General features: G+C 45.3%; 1 protein-coding gene across 1 annotated transcript in view; it reads right to left on the bottom strand.

The window, feature by feature from the left end:
* Positions 1-337: 337 nt before the first annotated feature.
* Positions 338-21,548, bottom strand: part of LOC147098533 (glutamine--fructose-6-phosphate aminotransferase [isomerizing] 1-like) — a 106,250-nt gene continuing 85,039 nt past the window's right edge. The window contains exons 14-19 of the mRNA XM_085970346.1: positions 18,251-18,408; positions 11,186-11,300; positions 10,075-10,202; positions 8,274-8,441; positions 3,071-3,232; positions 338-2,248 (exon numbers count right to left, since the gene is read on the bottom strand). Of these exons, the coding sequence (XP_085826472.1) occupies positions 2,195-2,248; positions 3,071-3,232; positions 8,274-8,441; positions 10,075-10,202; positions 11,186-11,300; positions 18,251-18,408 (785 nt within the window). The 3' untranslated portion in view covers positions 338-2,194. The remainder of the gene's footprint in view (positions 2,249-3,070; positions 3,233-8,273; positions 8,442-10,074; positions 10,203-11,185; positions 11,301-18,250; positions 18,409-21,548) is intronic.

Raw genomic sequence — 21,548 nt, 5'->3', positions numbered from 1 at the left:
ACTCTCAGGCCCCCCAATACTCTCTCAGCACCCCCCCAATACTCTCACAGGCCCCCCCCCAATACTCTCACAGGCCCCCCCAATACTCTCACAGCCCCCCCCCCCAATACTCTCACAGGCACCCCCCCCATACTCTCACAGCCCCCCCATTACTCTCACAGCCCCCCCCGCCCCAATACTCTCACAGGCACCCCCCCCCCGCCCCAATACTCTCACAGGCCCCCCCCCCCCCCCCGCCCCAATACTCTCACAGGCCCCCCCCCCCCCCAATACTCTCACAGGCCCCCCCCAATACTCTCACAGGCCCCCCCCAATACTCTCACAGGCCCCCCCCCCCCCCAATACTCACAGGCCCCCCACAATACTCGAAGCCTGATGTTACTCCCTGGTTTTGTTTGCAAGCCCCGCCCGCACACAGCTACATATTTCAGACTCGTTCTTCCCCTGTTGCTGTAGACCAGCAAACTATCTTCCGCTTCGGTTATTCCCAAGCGGGTAAGTTTCAAAGCTCAGAAAGACACGAGTTCCACTCTGTGAAATGTATGTCTCAGCTGCCAGGGGAATGAAGAGTGATGGGCCGTGGAAAAGTAGGGCTCTTCCACTCTCTGGGCCAAGATACAACAGGCAGCAGAAAAAACCCACTATTTCCTTCTTATTGTAAAGATGTGCTACATGTACAGTTCATGTATTTAATGCACATTGGAGGTAGTTTAACAATGTCACCAAAAACTATCGTAATTAAATATCCAAATTAGCCCTATAATATTCCAGCATTCTGGAGTGTGGGATTATATATCCCTGAAGTGGTTTCTATATGGACCTTTCCCAGAATTTTATATATTTGTGTTTCATCCCATGCAAATCCCAATCACAGTGTAATCCACGGTGCGCCAGTGGTGGAGGGAGTGAATGTTTAAGCCAGTGGCTGGGGTGCTTTGCCCTGCACAGTGTCGAGGTGTGTTCAGGTGCCTTTAAATATTAGTCAATGGAAGGAGCACTCGCAATTAAGCAGGCAAGATGATAATTCTTCTGATCTCAGTAAGGAGGTCATAGAATTAGAGGTAGGAAGCAGTGACCAAAAGTTGGTGACAAAAGCCAAGCGATGAATGAAATGATATAAAATCCAATTTACTCTATTGGGGAAGGAGGGTGTTAAAAGTCGGCTACGCGTGCTGCATTAGGCAGTGGCAGTACCACAGGAACATTTTTTGAAAAAATCCTGTGTGAATTCTTTTCTAAGAGGAAGCGATGTATAATGCAGCACTTTGCACTTTGTATAAAGCCAATAGCAGGAGAGACCTCGAACCGCCATAAATGCAGGGGCGGGAAAAATAAGGATTTTTAAACCCACAGAAAAAGCAAGGGGGCTTGGAGAACGGCTGTGAACCACGTTGAAAAAGAGACAAGTAACAGTTCCGAAAGCACTGGGCTTGTGTGGAACTTCAGCCTTCTCCAGTGCCAGGAAAGGTTAGTAACGTAGGGGCAACTTTATGAATCTGCTATCCCGGTCCGGAGCCTCGCTGCTGGGAGCACGAATCGGGGAATTCAGGCATGTGCTCTCCACAATTTTCCAGCCAGGGATGAGGTGCGCATGCCCCCCCTCTCCCCATTCCTGAGCTTCAGGAGGGCGAGGCCCTCCATCCAGGGCCCAATTTTCATCACTGACACCTTAAATGCAATGGCTTTTTGTTTCAGTTTTCCCCATGTATTTTCTAACGTTACTCGAGGCCGCCCACGTCCTCTGGTTAAGAATAGAATTGGCAAAATATGGGCTCAAAAAAAATACAAGATCCAGTAACCAATTTAAATTGAGGAAGCTGATCAAACGTATTTTCATTTCCCGATCGCACAGTGTGTTGGTCACAAAAAAACCCCACTGAGATAGTTAAAGTAGTGTGTCCGTTACAGTAACGGTCCGTGGCTAAGCAATTTGGTGTGAAAAAAAGTTTTGAAAATGTCCTATGATAAGACTAGAAAACTATTCTGCACAGAAGTGTCCCAAACAATTTCAAGGACAAGTCTACTCCGGATAATTCCGCTATTTCTCTTTCAGACAAAAAAAAATTCCTATTATCCAATAATCCAAATTGAGAAGAGTAGACTGTGCGTAGCATATTTTACATCGGTCAGCGACCTCCTGCTTCAAGTGTGGCTGTAATGCAACTTCTCCAAGGCCCACGATTTACGTGTCAGCTCACATAGGCACGTAATCTGCTTCGATCTTCCTCAGCCGCTTGTTGTCATCCACCTTGAGTTGGTGAAGGTGTTATTGTCCAGTCGGGAGTAAGATCCAACGTTTGGGGCGACAGTCAAAGGAGGTGCGTGTGAGGAGAAGACAACCCGTGCAGATCAGTCAGGCAAAAGGATTAAAAGAAAAAAAAAAGCAGACCGTGAGCCTCTACACAATCCATTCTAACCCATTTTCTTCCATCAAAGTATCCTGTCTCTCAAGAAATCATTTGCAAACAGCGGGGGGTAGCAAGTCCGACTGTTTACAATGTGTGGGAGGTTTTGTTTACGCTGCAAATAGCAGAGAGGTTCAAAGCACTTTGAGGGCAACTTGAAACTTTACAAAGTAAAGTGAAAGCCACTGTTCTAGCTCTCCCAGTGTCCTGCTCAACCCGATTCCATACAAGCTAGGCGTGTGTTTCCACTCAAAGATGGTGGCTTCACCTTTCCAGCCATGTTAACGTTACGTATTGTAAATCGGTTGTTTAGACCCCAAGGGGAAGTGGATTGAGAGTGACTCCTCCAGGGAGTCTCACTCTGTCAGATCAGGACCCGACTCTAGATTTATAGGAAAGCTCTTTTCACCAAACGCCAGATATTTTTAACTAATATTTATTCTCGAGACATTGGCGAGGCTGGCAACAGTTGAATGTAATCTGCAGGATTGCATTTGCCATTTTAAAATGACAGCAAATTCTGGGAATTTAGGGCCATGCATGCGAGGCCATCTGTGTAACACAACATAAATCTGAGCGAGAAAAAAAAATAGATAAACCTCTGGCTTGTTCGGCCCATCACAAGACCCACAGCGCGTTACATTTTGGATAAAGCAACTACTCACATTGTAGCCTCTAAGGACAGCAAGGTGGAAAGCTAGAAGCTGAAGCGGGATAATGCTAAGGATTCCTTGCAGACAATCCACAGTGTGAGGAATTTTGATTGCTGGGTAGGCATTCTTCATCGTCTCCTCATCGTCCTTCTCACAGATCAGGATGGGCCGCCCCTATAGAACAGAAACAAGCTGTGTAACTTAACCTGGTCTCTACACAGCAAACACCATCTGTTGTACCAGCGACACTCTTCCAAATTCACCCTTGAGCTTCCATGTTCCTGGTCCCACGAGGACCGTTCCTGCTCCCAGGAGGACTGTTCCTGCTCCCAGGAGGACAATACCTACTCCTTAATTATAGGAAAACATGAAACCTTCAATGAAATGAACATGGAGTAGACTAGGCCTATATTCCTTTAGAGTTTAGAAGAATGGGAGGTGATCTCATTGAAACGTATAAAGTTCTTAAGGGACTTGACAGGGTAGATGCAGGGAGGATGTTTCCCCTGGCTGGGGAGTCTAGAACCAGGGGTCACAGTCTCAGAATAAGGTGTCGGCTATTTAGGACTGAGATGAGGAGCAATTTCTTCATTCAAAGGGTGGTGAATCTTTGGAATTCTCTACCCCAGAGGGCTGTGGAGGCTCAGTCATTGAGCACAAGACAGAGCGATAGATTTTTGGATACTGAGGGACTCAAGGGATATGGGGATTGTGGGGGAAGGTGGAGTTTTGTTAGAAGATCAGCCATGATCATATTCAATGGTGGAGTAGGCTCGAAGGGCCGAATGGCCTACTCCTGCTCCTATTTCTTATGTTTCTGATGTTCTTATGAACAGGAAAAAAATTGATGGATTCTAGATATTTCGTTTGAGCACTAGGAAGGAATTCAAATACTAACCTTTCATTTCTGGGGACCTCTAGCATGGACTGATGGGATAAAAGGCCGAGAACCCTTGGTGAGATAGAATGAGTTAGGGCAGTCCCATCCCACTTCATATTGGCCAGAGATTCCACCATTCAGGAGTGACTATTCTTCAGCAGAAAGATGGCTGGTCTGAGAAGCGGAACTGGTGCAGCACAGGGTGATCTTAAGTTGGAGTTATGGCACATTGCTGGGATGATTATATGAAGCTGTACTCTGCACGTAACCCACACTCTTCCCAATTTGGGAGTCTTTGCTGTGAATGCCAAATCAAAGCTCACTCACTAAATTCTTACGACTCCCCCTCCCCGCTGAAGGGTTCACGCCTGCATTGTTAACTTGTCCAGACTCTCCACAGATGCGGCCTGCCTTGCTGAGTATTTCCAGCATTTACTGTTTTTGTTTCAATTTCCCCCCCCACCCCCCCACAAACACACAGGTCCAATACTAGAGCTAAGGGACAATCTTAAAATGCTTCAGGCAATTTTCTGATTAAAACTCCTAGGAACAGCGGAGTTTGACACCAAACCAATTGTCAATATGTGGGGTGAATTTTGACACTTCTAACCTCACTTAAGGATGTAATAGCCCAGCATGGTGATGATGTAATAGCCCAGAATGGTGATGATGTAATAGCCCAGAATGGTGATGATGTAATAGCCCAGCATGGTGATGATGTAATAGCCCAGAATGGTGATGATGTAATAGCCCAGCATGGTGATGATGTAATAGCCCAGCATGGTGATGATGTAATAGCCCAGAATGGTGATGATGTAATAGCCCAGCATGGTGATGATGTAATAGCCCAGAATGGTGATGATGTAATAGCCCAGCATGGTGATGATGTAATAGCCCAGCATGGTGATGATGTAATAGCCCAGCATGGTGATGATGTAATAGCCCAGAATGGTGATGATGTAATAGCCCAGCATGGTGATGATGTAATAGCCCAGCATGGTGATGATGTAATAGCCCAGAATGGTGATGATGTAATAGCCCAGCATGATAAGGCAGGATCTGGCCAAAGTGGACTGGGAGCAGCTACTTATAGGAAAATCCACATCAAAGCAGTGGGAGACTTTCAGAAGGGAAATAGAGAGAGTACAACGCCAACATGTTCCCGTAAAGGTCAAGGGGGGGACCAACAAGCAAAGGGAACCTTGGATGACAAGGGATATACAAAAATGCATTAGGAAAAAAAGGGGGGCTTTTGGCAGTTACTAAAGACAGAGGAAGCCCTAGAGGAGTATAAAAAGTGCAGGGGCATACTTAAAAAAGAAATTAGGAGAGCGAGGAGGGGCCATGAAATAACACTGGTGAGCAAAATAAAGGAAAATCCTAAGATGTTTTATAAGTATATTAAGGGCAAGAGGATAACCAGGGAAAGGGTAGGGCCCATTAGGGACCAAAGTGGCAATCTGTGTGTAGAGCCAGATGATGTAGGCGGGGTTTTAAATGAATTTTTTGCATCTGTGTTCACTATGGAGAAAGACGATGTAGACATAGAAATCGGGCAAGGGGACTGTGATATACTTGAACATATTAGCATCGAGAGGGAGGAGGTACTAGCGGTTTTAGCAGGCCAAAAAGTGGATATATCCCCAGGCCCGGACGAGATGTATCCCAGGCTGCTGTGTGAGGCAAAGGAGGAGATTGCAGGGGCTCTGACACAAATTTTCAGAACCTCTCTGGCCACAGGGGATGTACCAGAGGACTGGAGAACAGCTAACGTAGTACCATTATTCAAGAAGGGTAGCAGGGATAAACCAGGGAATTACAGGCCAGTGAGCCTAACATCTGTGGTAGGGAAATTATTGGAAAAAATTCTGAGGGACAAAATTAGTCTCCACTTGGAGAGGCAAGGATTAATCGGGGATAGTCAGCATGGCTTTGTCAAGGGTAAATCATGTCTGACCAATCTGATTGAATTTTTCAAGGGGGTGACTAGGTGTGTGGATGAGGGAAATGCTGTGGATGTGGTATACATGGACTTCAGTAAGGCTTTTGACAAAGTCCCGCATAGGAGACTGGTCAAGAAGGTAAGAGCCCATGGGATCCAGGGTGCCTTGGCACGTTGGATCCTAAACTGGCTGAGTGGCAGGAGGCAGAGGGTGATGGTCGAAGGTTGCTTTTGTGACTGGAAGCCTGTGTCCAGTGGGGTACCTCAGGGATCGGTGCTGGGTCCCTTGCTGTTTGTGATCTACATGAATGATTTGGATGAGAATGTAAAAGGTATGATCAGTAAGTTCGCAGATGACACGAAAATTGGTGGGGTGGTAAATTGCGAGGAGGAAAGCCTCAGGCTACAGGACGATATAAACGGGTTGGTCAGATGGGCGGAAAAGTGGCAAATGGAATTTAACCCTGAAAAGTGCGAGGTGATGCATTTTGGACGGACAAATAAGGCAAGGGAATACACAATGAGTGGTAGGACCCTAGGAAGCACAGAGGGTCAGAGGGACCTTGGTGTACATGTACATAGATCCCTGAAGGCAGCGGATCAGGTAGATAAGGTGGTTAAAAAGGCATATGGGATACTTGCCTTCATTAGCCGAGGCATAGAATATAAGAGCAGGGAGGTTATGATGGAGCTGTACAAAACGCTGGTAAGGCCACAGCTGGAGTACTGTGTGCAGTTCTGGTCACCTCACTATAGGAAGGATGTGATTGCTTTGGAGAGGGTGCAGAGAAGATTCACCAGGATGTTACCTGGGATGGAGCGCCTCAGCTATGAAGAAAGACTAAACAGGCTGGGGTTGTTTTCCTTGGAGCAAAGGCTGAGGGGGGACCTGATTGAGGTGTACAAAATGATGAGGGGCATAGATAGGGTAGATAAAGAGGAACTTTTCCCCTTAGTAGGGGGGTCAATAACAAGGGGGCATAGATTCAAGGTAAGGGGCAGGAGGTTTAGAGGGGATTTGAGGAGGAACTTTTTCACCCAGAGGGTGGTTGGAGTCTGGAACTCACTGCCTGAAAGGGTGGTAGAGGCAGGAACCCTCACAACATTCAAGAAGCATTTGGATGAGCATTTGAAATGCCATTGCATACAAGGCTATGGACCAAATGCTGGAAAATGGGATTAGATTGGACAGGGCTTGATGGACGGCGCAGACACGATGGGCCGAAGGGCCTCTTTCTGTGCTGTATAACTCTATGACTCTATGACATGGTGATGATGTAATAGCCCAGCATGGTGATGATGTAAGAGCCCAGAATGGTGATGATGTAAGAGCCCAGAATGGTGATGATGTAAGAGCCCAGAATGGTGATGATGTAAGAGCCCAGAATGGTGATGATGTAAGAGCCCAGAATGGTGATGATGTAATAACCCAGAATGGTGATGATGTAATAACCCAGAATGGTGATGTAATAGCCCAGCCCGGTGATGTAATAGCCCAGAATGGTCCCCACTGTGTCTCATTCACATGCATCTCCCACCAGCTTTCCAACCTCACACAGGAAGACATGGGGAGGCCATTATCCTTATCAGCTCGTTATTTTGAACGAGGTACATTGAGTAGGGACAATTATGGATAGCAAGAGATACACAAGATGAACAAGTCAGTCCATTTGTGAGTCTCCCGATTGCTCCCGTCACACGGGGAAACCCAGACAGGAGGAAAATCCAGATTTGTGGAATCTACATGGAACAAAGGGCACTCTTAGAATTTTGTCTCCATTCTGCAATGGTGGTGCGTCTTTTGGATAAATCAAAGTCACACAAACTCCTGCTTAAAAAAAAATCTAAATGTAAACATTGCAAATTCCTAGACAGCTATAGTCACTAAATCTGCAGCTCAATCTCAGAGCCTCATTTCTTGAGTTGGCAAGCTGGACTGTACAAATGCCAGAACAAACTCGAACAGTTTCAAAAGTCTTCGCTGCACGGAGACCAATTTTACGCAGATGACCAAGCCTCTAATGCATTTCAAGTGACATTCTGTGGTCCCACTCACAGCTGACACACATCAGGAGCCCGCCACAAGAAGCTCATTAACAAAGGGGGAAACGAATATATTTTAAAATCTCACTCTGATCTTAATTACTGAGCTGCAAGTTTGAAATGATAGGGGTGAACCCATGATCCCGGGGAAGGATCTTGGGAAATCACAGGACACCTCTGATTTTTCACCCTATTCATTTTCAACGGGTAATGGGTGGGAGTGGGGCCCATGTGGAGCATAAACACCAGCATGTACCCGCTAGGCCCAATGGCCTGTTTCTGTGCTGTGAACACTTTGTAAACCACGGGCTGGGATCATGGAATTGCCCCCAAGACTGCGGGCTAGTTACCTGACGAGCCACCACTTGTTGCAACGCGTTCTGACATTTAACAAACGTGGGATCCCTCATGACCACCATGATGACTGGCATTTGATGATCCACCAGCGCCAATGGCCCGTGCTTCAACTCTCCCGCCAAGATTCCCTCCGAGTGCATGAAAGTAATTTCCTTAATTTTCTGCAATGAAGAATTCAAAAGAGGCAGTTTACTTCCATTGTGGGTGCCGATGGCAGCGGAGATGGTTCACAGCATCAATGATCAAACTGTGCCAAAATATGGCTTTTAATAAATTAGGTATTTGTTATAAAGATTTGAAGCCAATATCTAGATTAGATACAGTGCATTAGCAGCGGGCCCCATGGTTACAATCATCTGATAAAAAGAGAGAGAGAGAGAGAGAGAGAGAGAGAGAGAGAGAGAGAGAGAGAGAAAGAGAAGAGAAAGGAGAGAGAAAGGAGAGAGAAAGAAAGAAAGAAAGAAAGAGAGAAAGAGAGAAAGAAAGAAAGAAAGAAAGAAAGAGAGAAAGAGAGAAAGAGAAAGAAAGAAAGAAGAGAGAAAGAGAGAAAGAGAGAGAAAGAGAAAGAAAGAAAGGAGAGAAAGAGAGAGAAAGAGAGAAAAAGAAAGGAGAGAAAGGAGAGAAAGAAGAGAAAGAGAAAGAAAGAAAGAAAGAGAAAGAGAGCGAAAGAGAAAGAGAGAGAGAAAGAAAGAAAGAGAGAGAGAGAAAGAAAGAAAGAGAGAAAGAAAGAGAGAAAGAGAAAGAGAGAGAGAAAGAAAGAAAGAAAGAGAGAAAGAGAAGAGAGAAAGAAAGAGAGAAAGAGAGAAAGAAAGAGAGAAAGGAGAGAAAGAGAGAGAGAAAGAGAGAGAGAAAGAAAGAGAGAAAGAGAGAAAGAAAGAGAGAAAGAAAGAGAGAAAGAAAGAGAGAAAGAGAGAAAGAAAGAGAGAAAGAGAGAGAGAGAGAGAGAAAGAGAAAGAGAGAGAGAAAGAGAGAGAGAAAGAGAGAGAGAAAGAGAGAGAGAAAGAGAGAGAGAAAGAGAGAGAGAAAGAGAGAGAGAAAGAGAGAGAGAGAGAAAGAGAGAAAGAGAGAGAGAAAGAAAGAAAAAGAAAGAGAGAGAGAAAGAAAGAGAGAGAGAAAGAAAGAGAGAGAGAGAGAGAGAGAGAAAGAAAGAGAGAAAGAAAGAAAAAGAGAAAGAAAGAAAGAAAAAGAAAGAAAGAAGAGAGGAAGAAAGAAGTGCATTTCTATAGCGCCTTCCACGACCACTGGACATCCCAAAGAGCTTCCCAGCCAGTGACGTACTGTGTTGAAGTGGAGTCACTGTTGTAATGTGGGAAACGCGGCAACCAATTTGCGCACAGCAAGCTCCCACAAACAGCAATGTGATAAATGACCAGATCATCTGTTTTTAGTGATTTTGATTGAGGAATAAATATTGGCCATGTCCTGCTCTTCTTCGAATAGAGCCGTGGGATCTTTTACGCCCACCTGAGAGAGCAGACGGGGCCTCAGTTTAACGTCTCATCCAAAAGACGGCACCTCCGACAGTGCAGCACTCCCGCAGCACCGCACTGGAGGGTCAGCCTGGATTTTGTGCTCAAGTCCCTGGAGTGGGACATGAACCCACAACCTTCTGACACACAAATAGCAGAGATTTTGATGTCACTGAAAATGTTACCCGTTTAATAGATAATCAATGGAAAGTAATTTTTTTTTTAAGTCAGCGGAAATATTTAAGGTGTTAACTGTAATGGAATTTCTTCTTTAACAGAATCGAGGGCCTTCGCTTTGCCTGACTGAAGCTCGTGTGTTACTCACCAGCGCCCCCTCCAGGCAAGTGGCATAATGATAACCACGACCCATAATGAGCAGAGACTTCTGCTGATACAGCTCACTCGCTAATCTCTGGATCTCTTCGTCCAAACTCAAAACTTCCTTTATTTGGTCTAGAAAACAACAAGTGGGGAAAAAGTAGAAATCAGCATTACGGTCAAGGAGCAGCTTATTTTTTAGTGCAATATCTAAATTGCACAGAGAGGGTATTCTGTAACAGGAAGTATGACAAAGCATTGGTGCATTGTGGACAGCAATCTCTGTGCTTTAATTAGCTTGCAATTTACCATGGAACAAAAGCTTTAAAACACAGCGTACTGCTATGAATACAATGCTGCGAAACACATACCACATCAACTTGCATTTATATAGCACCTTCAATGTAGTAAAATGTCCCAAGGTGCTTCACAGAAATGTAATCAGACAAGCAGTGACACCGAGCTAAAGAAGCTTGGTCAAAGAGGTAGGTTTTACACAACGTCTTAAATGAGGAGGGAGGTGGAGAAGCGAAGAGTATGGGGAGGGAATTCCACAACTGAGGCAGCTGAAGGCACGGCTGTCAATGATGGAGCGATGAAAATCGGGGATGCGCAAGAGGCCAGAACTGGAGGAGCGCTGAGATCTCGGAGGGTTGTAGAGCTGAAGGAGGTTACAGAGATAGGGAGGGGCGAGACCGAGGAGGGATTTGAACACGAGGATGAGAATTTTAAAGGAGAGGTAGTTGGTGGACCACTAGAAAAATTACCTCAACTATACTTGTCAGAGAAAGGAACCGTATAATGACAAAAATTTACAAGTGTACTTGACTAATACTGAATTCTTAAAATTGAATTCTTAAACCTGTATAGTTTCCTACATTAACAGTGACCACACTTCAAAAGTACTTCCTTGGCTGCAAAGCGCATTGGGACATATCAGAACAAAGATTTAACTGGAAACTTCAAAACTGCTTCAATTTGTTTGATACCGTGCAAAGACATAATTGTACTTCTTTATAATGTTGCTGCAAAATACAGAAGCGTGTCGAATTAAATCCCTTCCTGAGAAATTAGAGCTGGATCAGATAGAGCTGAATTTTCCTGCTGGATCAGGTTACCTGGCAAAGTCTGGAGACCCTGAATGATCTCTCTCCGCCTTTTCTGCATAGAGATTCGGTCTTCAGACATCATGAGAGCAAACATCATCAGAGCCACAAACTGGCTCGTGTAAACCTGGGAGAGAAGTTTGTTAAAATAAAGTCACAAGTTTGACTCGGATGCCACGCACGACAGATCAAGAACTGAATAACATAGACCGATGTCAGAATTGATCAGGAATAACACATTCCAACAGGTCCCCACCCAACCTGGTGCAACGCCCAGCAGTAAAACAGATCGCATTCATGACAACTATAAAACGCTCCACCTGGTTAAAGGCATTTGCGACATAAAACGGTGAAAATTCTCATAACTGCTTTTTCTTTTTTGAATAAAGAGTGTAATTAAAACCAAAAAGTGAACATTTCTGGGAGGGGCAGTCTGCAATTTGATTATTGCTAAATTTCAAACTCTCCGCCGGTGCAATAAATAAATAAGTTACAAGACGTGTGAAATTATTCTTTGCAGCCTATCCCTTGCTGCAGTGTTAATAACTGCCCGGCGACATTTCAGTTCCCCTTGTACGCCCAGAAAATGGACAGAATAAGGCACTGGTTGAGGTGCAGTACTGGGTTTATTTAACAAGCTCCTAAATCACAACAGTATTCAGGAACTGTAGCCTTTGAAAAATAAGCCGAGGAAACTGCGGGCCAGCATTCTCCATTCATCCCGCTCATCAGCCATCCACAGCAATTTGGCCGACTGCACAGCAAGATCCCAGCCACCAAGCGCAGCCTGCAAGCAACGATACCTCAAACTGCACCTGGGCGGCAGTTGCCTTTAATTAAAGCTGGAATAATCGTCTTCCAGCATTCGGCAATAAAGTGACCGATTCCCACATGCTTTGGTTTTACGACTTTAATTCCTCGGAACAGTGCATATTTTCCGAGGAAATCATCGTCCGCCTATTCCCGATGGCTCTGCTGATTGAGTAATACCATGAGAGGCTAGCCACAAAGGTCAGAGTGAGGAGCTGGGTAGGAGTTACAGAATGAGGCCGTAACTGGTTCCCTTTACGAGCTTGTATATTCCATGTCGTTTTTTACCCCCGGTATGCTAATTTACTCTGCTTGGGAGAAGTAAACCATCAACCTGAGAACTCGGGTTAGGTGTTGAGACGGCTGCTGCAGGTCACAACAAAAAAAGGCATAAAGCTGTAAACGTGGTGGGATACTGGAGACTACCAGAACCAGTCACCTAACTCCAAACAGATGTGCTGCAAGCGAGCAAATCCCTCACGGGAATAGAATGACCAATCAGCCTGCAGTTCACATGAATCACAGGAAGCCAAACTTTGCTGAACAGGGTCTTTACTGTGTAATCGTCTGTGGTGTCATTAATCCTTTACAATGCTAAACTCAAACTGTCTGAAGTTATTTTTAGCAATTATCTCTCCATTTGTTTCACGCTCACTGGCAAAGCTGAACTTAAACTGAGCAAAGGGCCAACAGTTTTCTTAATTTAAGGAATTGTATTAAACAACATTTACACTGGAACGCGATGGCAACTGCAACCACAGTAAGGATACTTGCCCAGAAACTGATTTTGCAGAAACTAGATGCTAGCGTGGTTCTCTTCTGTCTGAGTCAGAAGGTTGCGGGCTCAAGCCTCAAGACCTGGGCACATGATCTAGACCGGCGGTCCGGAGTGGTACTGAGGGAATGTTGCACTGTCAGAGGCGCTGTTGTCTGGATGAGACAGTGAACCATCTGCCTGTTCAGCTGGACATCCCCGTGGTATCTGGGCCAACATTCTTCCCTCATACACCACCAACAAAAACCAGATGGGTGAATCTTGTCTGTGTATCAACTTGGCTGTTGTGTTTACCAATATAACAGTGACCGCATGTGAAATAGTAAATAATTGGCTTTGAAGCAGTTTGGATGTCTTAGAAACACAGAAGATAGGAGCAGGAGTAGGCCATTCGGCCCCTCGAGCCTGCTCCGCCATTCAATGCGATCATGGCTGATCATCCAAATTCAGTACCCTGTCCCTGCTTTCTCCCCATATCCCTTGATCCCTTTAGCCTTAAGAAATATATCCAACTCCTTCTTGAATATATTTAATGAATTGGCCTCAACTGTCTTCTGTGGTAGCGAATTCCACAGGTTCACCACTCTCTGGGTGAAGAAATTCCTCCTCATTTCTGTCCTAAATGGCCTACCCCTTATCCTTAGACTGTGACCCCTGGTTCTGGACTCCCCGGCCATCAGGAACAGCCTTCCTGCATCTAGTGTGTCTAGTCCTGTTAATTTTTATTGAAACTTATAAAATTCTAAGGTTCTTTCTTTAAGAAGGTTTTTAAAAATCTTTCGTCAGGGTCCAGATCTCAGGAGAGGAAACTCTGTGCGACGTTCCCCACTGTTTGCCCAATAAATTAGTTCCAGTCGCTATGTTCCGAGAGCCTACTGTCCCGCCTGTGCCTGATGCTCATCTGCTGACATGGCGGCATTTTCCGCACTGTGCATGCTCGATGCGAGGGACTCTCCGACCCTCGGCCAGTTCAGAATGTTTGTGCCCTAATATATGACTCAATGCACTCACTCAGTGCTAACTGGGAGCTCACAGTCCTGGCAGCAGGCTGGGAAACCCAAGACGAGGTGAATGTCGGATTCCAGTAGTGTGGGCGCACAGTGTAACCAGAGTTTATATTGGCCAGTGCTTCCGCCACAGCAGGTCTGCATGCCAGTAGTCAATGGCACTGCAGTAATGTAAAAGCCCCAAAATACAATCGTTGCTCTGAAGGTTATTACAGAATCATAAAATCTTATAGCTCCCGAGAAGACCATTCGGCCCACCGCACCTGTACCAGCTTTCGGTTTACTCCCATTCCCTTGCCTCTTCCACATTATATAAGATTATACCATCTACGAGGCACAAGTCAGGAGTGTGATGGAATACTCTCCACTTGCCTGGATGAGTGCAGCTCCAACAACACTCAAGAAGCTCGACACCATTCAGGATAAAGCAGCCCGCTTGATTGGCACTCCATCCACCACCTTCAACATTCGCTCCCTCCACCACCGGCGCACTGTGGCTGCAGTGTGTACCATCTACAAGATGCACTGCAGCAACTCGCCAAAGCTCCTTCAACAGCACCTTCCAAACCCGCGACCTCTACCACTTAGAAGGACAAGGGCAGCAGACGCATGGGAACATCACCACCTACAAGTTCCCCTCCAAGTCACACACCATCCTGACTTGGACCTGTATCGCCGTTCCTTCACTGTCGCTGGGCCAAAATCCTGGAACTCCCTTCCTAACAGCATTATGGGTGTACCTACACCATATGGACTGCAGCGGTTCAAGAAGGCGGCTCACCACCATCTTCTCGAGGGCAATTAGGGATGGGCACTAAATGCAGGCCTAGCCAGCGACGCCCACATCCCAGCAATGAATAAAATATTTTTTTTTTTTTAATTCCATTTAATATTGCAATATCCATCCACATTAAATGGAACGTAATCTCGTACAGTGGGGGAGGGGCAGGGGAACGGGACTAAGTGGAGAACCCTCACTGCCTCACAGCCCCTCGTGAGGTTTTTATCTCCACTTGGTCGGTTCATGCTCATCAGCTGAAGAAATCCAGAGTTGAAAACGAAGGCAAAAATATTGGTACACACACACACACACAAGCACTGTGTAGCGACACTGGTACATTCACAAACACCGTGTAACCTCACCGATACATGCATATGCACTGTGTAACCGCAGTGGTATATGCACAACTAATCACCCTCTTCAACTTATCTGACAAAATGAAGTATTCTCTGCTACTGTTTGATCCCCGTCAGAAATTCCCTAAAGATACAAGGGACCAGAAAGGAGTGGGTGAAACAGTATCAGAAACTGAAATCAGTCAGTAATAACGGGCACTGTACCAGGGAGCTGTCCTTCCATCAACTTGTCTATTCTCAATTCCCTGGCTGTCTGCCCATTACCTTCACATCTTCACACATATCTCTTTCCAACAGGCCCTGTATCCTAAAGAAAAAATCTGTCGAGTTCCTGACAGCAGGGCAGTGGTCTGTAGTTGGTGGGTCACTACAGATGAAAAATGGTGATGGAGAAAAGGGGTCTTGTTCTCCAGTTTAAAAAAAAATATTTGTACATACAAACTGTACTACAATTATAAAATGGACATTAACAGCATAGAGAGCGTACAGTGTAGCTTCACCAGGATGCTGCCAGGGATTGGAAAGTATGGTTATGAGGAGAAACTTGAGATACTGGAATGATTTCCACTGGATAAATGAGGAGATTTAACAAAGATTTAAAAAGATAGAAAGATAGAAAGATAGAAAGATAGAAAGATAGAAAGATAGAAAGAAAGAAAGAAAGAAAGAAAGAAAGAAAGAAAGAAAGAAAGAAAGACTTGCATTTCTATAGCGCCTTTCAAGACCACCGGACGTCTCAAAGCGCTTTACAGCCAATGAAGTACTTTTGAAGTGGAGTCACTGTTGTAATGTGGGAAAGAGTAATAGTGAATAGGGAAAGACTATTTTCTCTGCTGCAGAGCCCATCACAAGGGGTTATCCAGTTAAAATTATTACTAACAGTATGGAGTTAGGACAATCTTCTTCACAGAGTGTTATTGAAGCACAAAATGCTTTGACACACAGGGACTGAGGCAGAAACCCCAGTATCTTTTAAGGAAAAATTGGCTAAGCATTTGAAGCCGAGGAAGATACAGGGCTATGGGGAGAGAGTGGGGCCGGATTATCTTTGTATTGCTCCAGCAAAGAGCCAACACAGGCACGATGGGCCAAATGGCCTCCTTCACTGTTGCAAACTACAGGAAACTCTTTTTTATCCGGCACCGACGGGACCGGCGTGGTGCCGGTTTATCAAAAAGTCCGGATTACAGAGAGTTATAGTAAAAGGTACGAGAGCTCCGTACACAGCAACAAATCCAGGCTTCCCTGTTGCTTAGCAACAGGTGCAGGAACCCTGGCCACAAATTCCAGGCGTCCCTGTTGCTTAGCAACAGGTGCAGGAACCCCGGTTACACAGCCACAGATCCAGGAACGGCCACTAATATGAAGTAAAACTTACCTGAACCTACTCCTGAATTTTGCCGGTTAACAGAGTTAAATCGAGAGTTTCCTGTACTATAGTTCTATCTTAAGAACAACCTCTTCCAGCATGTCAGAAATGCACAGATCAGAATGGGAGGATGTCAAAGGAAGGTGCTCTCAAGGTGTAAAGTAACTCTGGGGTAACTGGGTGAATCACTGAGTGAGTACAAGGAACTCTCACCTCTGGACCTGGATTTCAACTACCCTAAAATCTTGAGATTAAGGTCTCCCCTGTCCAACCTCAAATTATTTTGGACCGTCTCCACCTAGTTCCTGGATAACACAAGCTTGTAGTGCAGAGCTGCCCCTAATTCAGCCTTACATTAGCCATCTCACTCAGAGACTGTTGGGGGAAAACAGAAAGCTGAACTAAGGGCTCCTGTTGGCTTATTGTCGTTACAGAGCGGAGGGAACTTTACTCCGCCTCTAATCCTGCCATAACTGGTCTGCAAGGACTTGGTGCCACCACTGTGTCACGGGAATGGGAAAGTATTACTCTTCCCAACACGAACATCCCTCATCTAGACGAGCAGAAAACCTCACCTTTTTAAAAAAATAAACCTGTACAAGCATAGAAAGTTAGATTACAAAGGAGGATTGATGCAATTAATTTTATGATTATCTTGCCCCTTTCAAGTCCACCCCACACTTCCAGTAAATAACAGAGTTCGGAAGAAGCAGTCAGCGTTTCCACCAGTATGAGAAACTGTAATCAAATACTAATAATGGACAGTAATAGTGAACTGAGAATAATGGACAGACTGAAAATCCAGGCACTTATTTCAAACCCGATGTTAAAAAAGCAAATAGGATCCTTGGCTTTATAAATAGAGGCATAGAGTACAAAAGTAAGGATGATTGTGCTAAACCTTTATGAATCACTGGTTAGGCCTCAGCTGGAGTATTGTGTCCAATTCTGGGCACCACACTTTAGGAAGGATGTTAGAGACTTGGAGAGGGTGCAGAGGAGATTTACTAGAATGGTACCAGGGATGAGGGACTTCAGTTATGTGGAGGGGCTGGAGAAGCTGAGGTTGTTCTCCTTAGAGCAGAGAAGGTTAAGGTGGGATTTAATAGAGGTGTTCAAAATTATAAAGGGTTTCAATAGAGTAGATAGGGAGACACTGTTTCCATTGGCAGGTGAGTCGGTAACCAGAGGACACAGATTTAAGGTAATTGGCAAAAGAACCAGTGGGGAGATGAGGTGAATTTTTTTTTTCCCCCCACACACACAGCAAGTTGTTGTGATCTGGAATGCGCTGCCTGAAAAGGTGATGGAAGCAGATTCAATAGTAACTTTCAAAAGGGAGTTGGATAAATACTTGAAAAGGAAAAATTTGCAGGGCTGTGGGAAAAGAGCAGGGAGGAGTGGGACTACAGGAAACTTTCGTTTATCAAAGTTCTATCTACCGGCAAAATTCAGGAGTCGGTTCAGATAATTTTTTTTCTTTTCATTGCTTCTTTTCTCCAGTCCTGGCTCTGCAAGCGTCTCTGTAGCTAAGCAACAGCTTCAGCTAGACGCTTGCAAGCTGCGCCGACTGTTTTGAAGCTAAGCAACAGGGTTTGTTGCTTCACACGGAGCTCTGAGCTCCGTATGTTTTAACATTAGCGCTGGTTTCTACGGCAGTTTTGATCTAACGGCACCAGCTCGGTCCCGTTGGTGCCAGATAGCAGAAAGTTTCCTGTAATCGGATAGATCTTTCACAGAGCCAGCACACGCACGATGGGCTGAATGGCCTCCTTCTGTGCTGTAAGATTCGATTCCATGATCTGCACAAAATAACTGGACCCAAAGCAAGAACTCAATATTTCTTCACTGCCACTTGGTCACCGGGTTCGAAGAGTTCCCAAATGACCTGTGATTCTACCGGATGACAGACACGACTTTTTTGGTTCTAAAACATCGCAGGGCATCCGGGCCGCTGGGAGCCATTCATAGCGTCATACCTTCGTACTCGCCACGCCAATTTCTGGGCCGGCATTGACGTGAACGCCGCAGTCAGTCTCTCGGGAGACTGAGCTGCCCACCGTGTTGGTGATGCCGACAGTCAGGGCTCGTCTCCCTTTGCAGCACCTCAAGGCCATCAACGTGTCAGCAGTTTCACCTGGAAAACAATGAAGAGCAGGTTACCCAGACACTGGGCTGAAAGATCATCACCGCTGTGGTATCCCATTTGCGTCTGGATTGCGTTCCATTAAGTGACTTTAATACATTTCGCACATAAAGCTAGGCTGACACTCCAGTGCAGTGCTGAGGGAGTGCTGCACTGTCGGAGGTGCCGTCTTTCGGATGAGGCATTAAACCGAGGCCCCGTCTGCTTGCTCAAGCGGATGTAAATGATCACGAAGCACTATTTCAAAGAAGAGTTCTCCCCGGTGTCCTGGCCAATATTTATCCCTCAACCAACATAACAAAAACAGATGATCTGGTCATTATCACCATTGCTGTTTGTGGGGGCTTGCTGTGCGCAAATTGGCTGCTGCGTTTCCCACATTATAACAGTGACTGCACTTCAAAAGTACTTCATTGGCTGTAAAGCGCTTCGAGACATCCGGTGGTCATGAAAGGCGCTACAGAAATGCAAATCTTTCTTTCTTTATACAGCGCCTTTAACGTAGTGAAACTTCCCAAGGTGCTTCAGGAGCATTATCAAACAAAAGTTGACACCGAGCCATATAAGGAGATATTAGAAATAACAGATGCTGCCTGGCCTGCTGAGTGTTTCCAGCATTTTCTGTTTTTATTTCAGATTTCCAGCATCCGCAGTATTTTGCTATTGTAAGGAGATATTAGGACAGGAGACCAAAATCAAAGAGGTCGGTTTTAAGGAGCGTCTTAAAAGAAGGAAAGATAGAGTGGTGGAGGGAATTTCAGAGCTTAGCATCTAGACCGCTGAAGGCAGGGCCGCCAATGGTGGAGCGATGGCAATCAGGAATGCGCAAGGGGCCAGAATTGGAGGAGCGCAGAGATCTCGGAGGGTCTAGAGACTAAGTACCGAACACTTGATGCTATACGGTCAACTCCTGATAATTTGAATTAAGCAATGTAAATAACAGAGCATAGGTGAGGATTCGGTACTAAAATAAATCTGGAGCATCAGTTAAACGGAATTAAGCAACTTTGCAATAATACTGGACTAGATGTTGCTCAAGACTTCTTGAATCGGGATCGAATATTAAACCAAGATACAGCATGCAAATGATTTGATCAATATTCTGTGCCGGCAAATAGAACGCGCCTACAAAAATGCAAATGAGATTTCCACATTTCTTTTAATTTTTTTTTTTTTTTTTTTAAATAAGGACAGTCACATTTATTTGGCCCCAAGGATCTTTAATGAGAATTGATTTATAAAAGCTTAAATTATTGTGGCTGACAAACTTCAAAACGCAAACCCTTCTTATTCACAGAACGAAGCTTACATTAAGTACGGTAATCGAAAGGTATTAGAATCGTAGGTCATTGAAGGCACCCGCTTCGAACCGTATGGGTTTGGACGTTATTTAAGGGCCCTCTACATTGGGGAGACCAAATGCAGATTGGGTGACCGCTTTGCGGAACACCTCCGTTCAGTCCGTAAGGGGGACCCCGAGCTCCCGGTGTCCTGTCACTTTAATTCACCGCTCCATTCCCACTCAGACCTCACCGTCCTCGGCCTCTTGCATTGTTCCACAGAAGCTCAGCGTAAGCTCGAGGAACAGCACCTCATCTTCCGATTAGGCACTTTACAGCCCTCTGGACTCAACAGAGTTCAACAATTTCAGATCATAACCTCGGCCCCTATCACATATATATATTTTCTTCTTTTTTTTTTTATCCACACTTTTTTTCTTCCCTCCCTTTAGCAGTCCTTCATTCTGCCAGCGCAATTCACACCCCATCTAGAGCCATCCTTTGTTCCTTAACCTGTCCCATTACCACCTCCTCTTGCCTTGAATATCTCTCAATGTCTCTGACTCTCTCCTGCTTTCTATCCTATCACTGACCTTCCCTTTAGTTCTTTTATCCCCTCCCCCCTTTTCCCAGCCCCTAAACTTGCTTTCCATTTCCTGCTTTTTTCCCAGTTCTGACGAAAGGTCATCGACCTGAAACGTTGACACTGTTTCTCTCTCCACGGATGCTGCCCTGGCCTGCTGAGTTTTTCCAGCGTTTCCTGTTGTTATTTCGGATTTCCAGCACCCGCAGTATTTTGCTATCATTTAAGGGCAAGGCTGGACTCTGCTGTTGATGTTTCTCATGGTTGGGCTCAGATGTCATGTTACACCATTGAGCTCTGGCCAGTAACATTGAATACGCAGTATGGGTAGCTTTGTTATTATATAGAAAACAGATGTTGGGAGTCAGTTACAAGGTTTTAATACACTTAAGGGTTTTAAAAGAGGTCAAAATGTGAGAAAGAAGCTGGAAAGTTTCACAGCGCCCTCTCAACCTCAGCCGGGAGTATATATCCCGTGATTTAAAGGGAGAGTGAGACGGGGGACACTGGCCTGCCAACAACAACTTGCATTTATTTATCACCCAAGGCACTTCACAAGAGCGTAAATCAGACAAAATTTGACACCGAGCCACATAAGCAGAGATTAGATGACCAAAAGCTTGGTCAAAGAGGCAGGATTTAAGGAGCATCTTAAAGGAGGAGAGAGCGGTAGAGAGGCGGAGAGGTTTAGGGAGGGAATTCCAGAGCTTCGGGGCAAAGACGGGAGAAGGCACAGCCACCAACGGTAGAGCGATTGAAATCGGAGATGATCAAGAAGCCAGAATTGGAGGAACGCAGGGATCTCGGAGGCTTGTAGGACTGGAGGAGGTTACATAAATAGGGAGGGGCGAGGCCATGGAGGGATGTGAATTTTATTTTCAAGGTGTTGCTGGACTGGAAGCCAACATTGGTCAGCGAGCACATTTTTCTCCTCCAGTTTTTCCTGACTGTTCCCCCCCTTGTCTTTCTCGTGACTTGTGCTGGCATACAGTTCCCGTTTACAGAGCATAGGAACAGGAGTAGGCCTTTGAGCCCCTCGAGCCTGTTCCGCCATTCAATGAGATCATGGCTGATCTGTGACCTAACTCCATATTCCCGCCTTTGCCCCATATCCCTTAATACCTCTGGTTAACAAAAAACTATTAATTTCAGACTTAAAATTAACAATTGATCCAGCATCAATTGCCGTTTGCGGAAGAGAGTTCCAAACTTCTACCACCCTTTGAGTGTAGAAGTGTTTCCTAATTTCACTCCTGAAAGGTCTGGCT

The sequence above is a fragment of the Somniosus microcephalus genome, chromosome 29, assembly GCF_052327205.1.
Source record: "Somniosus microcephalus isolate GS21.2 chromosome 29, FLI_Smic_1.0, whole genome shotgun sequence".
Lineage (NCBI taxonomy): Eukaryota > Metazoa > Chordata > Chondrichthyes > Squaliformes > Somniosidae > Somniosus > Somniosus microcephalus.
The sequence above is the reverse complement of the archived record's forward strand: the minus strand, read 5'-3'. Positions and strand labels throughout refer to the sequence as shown.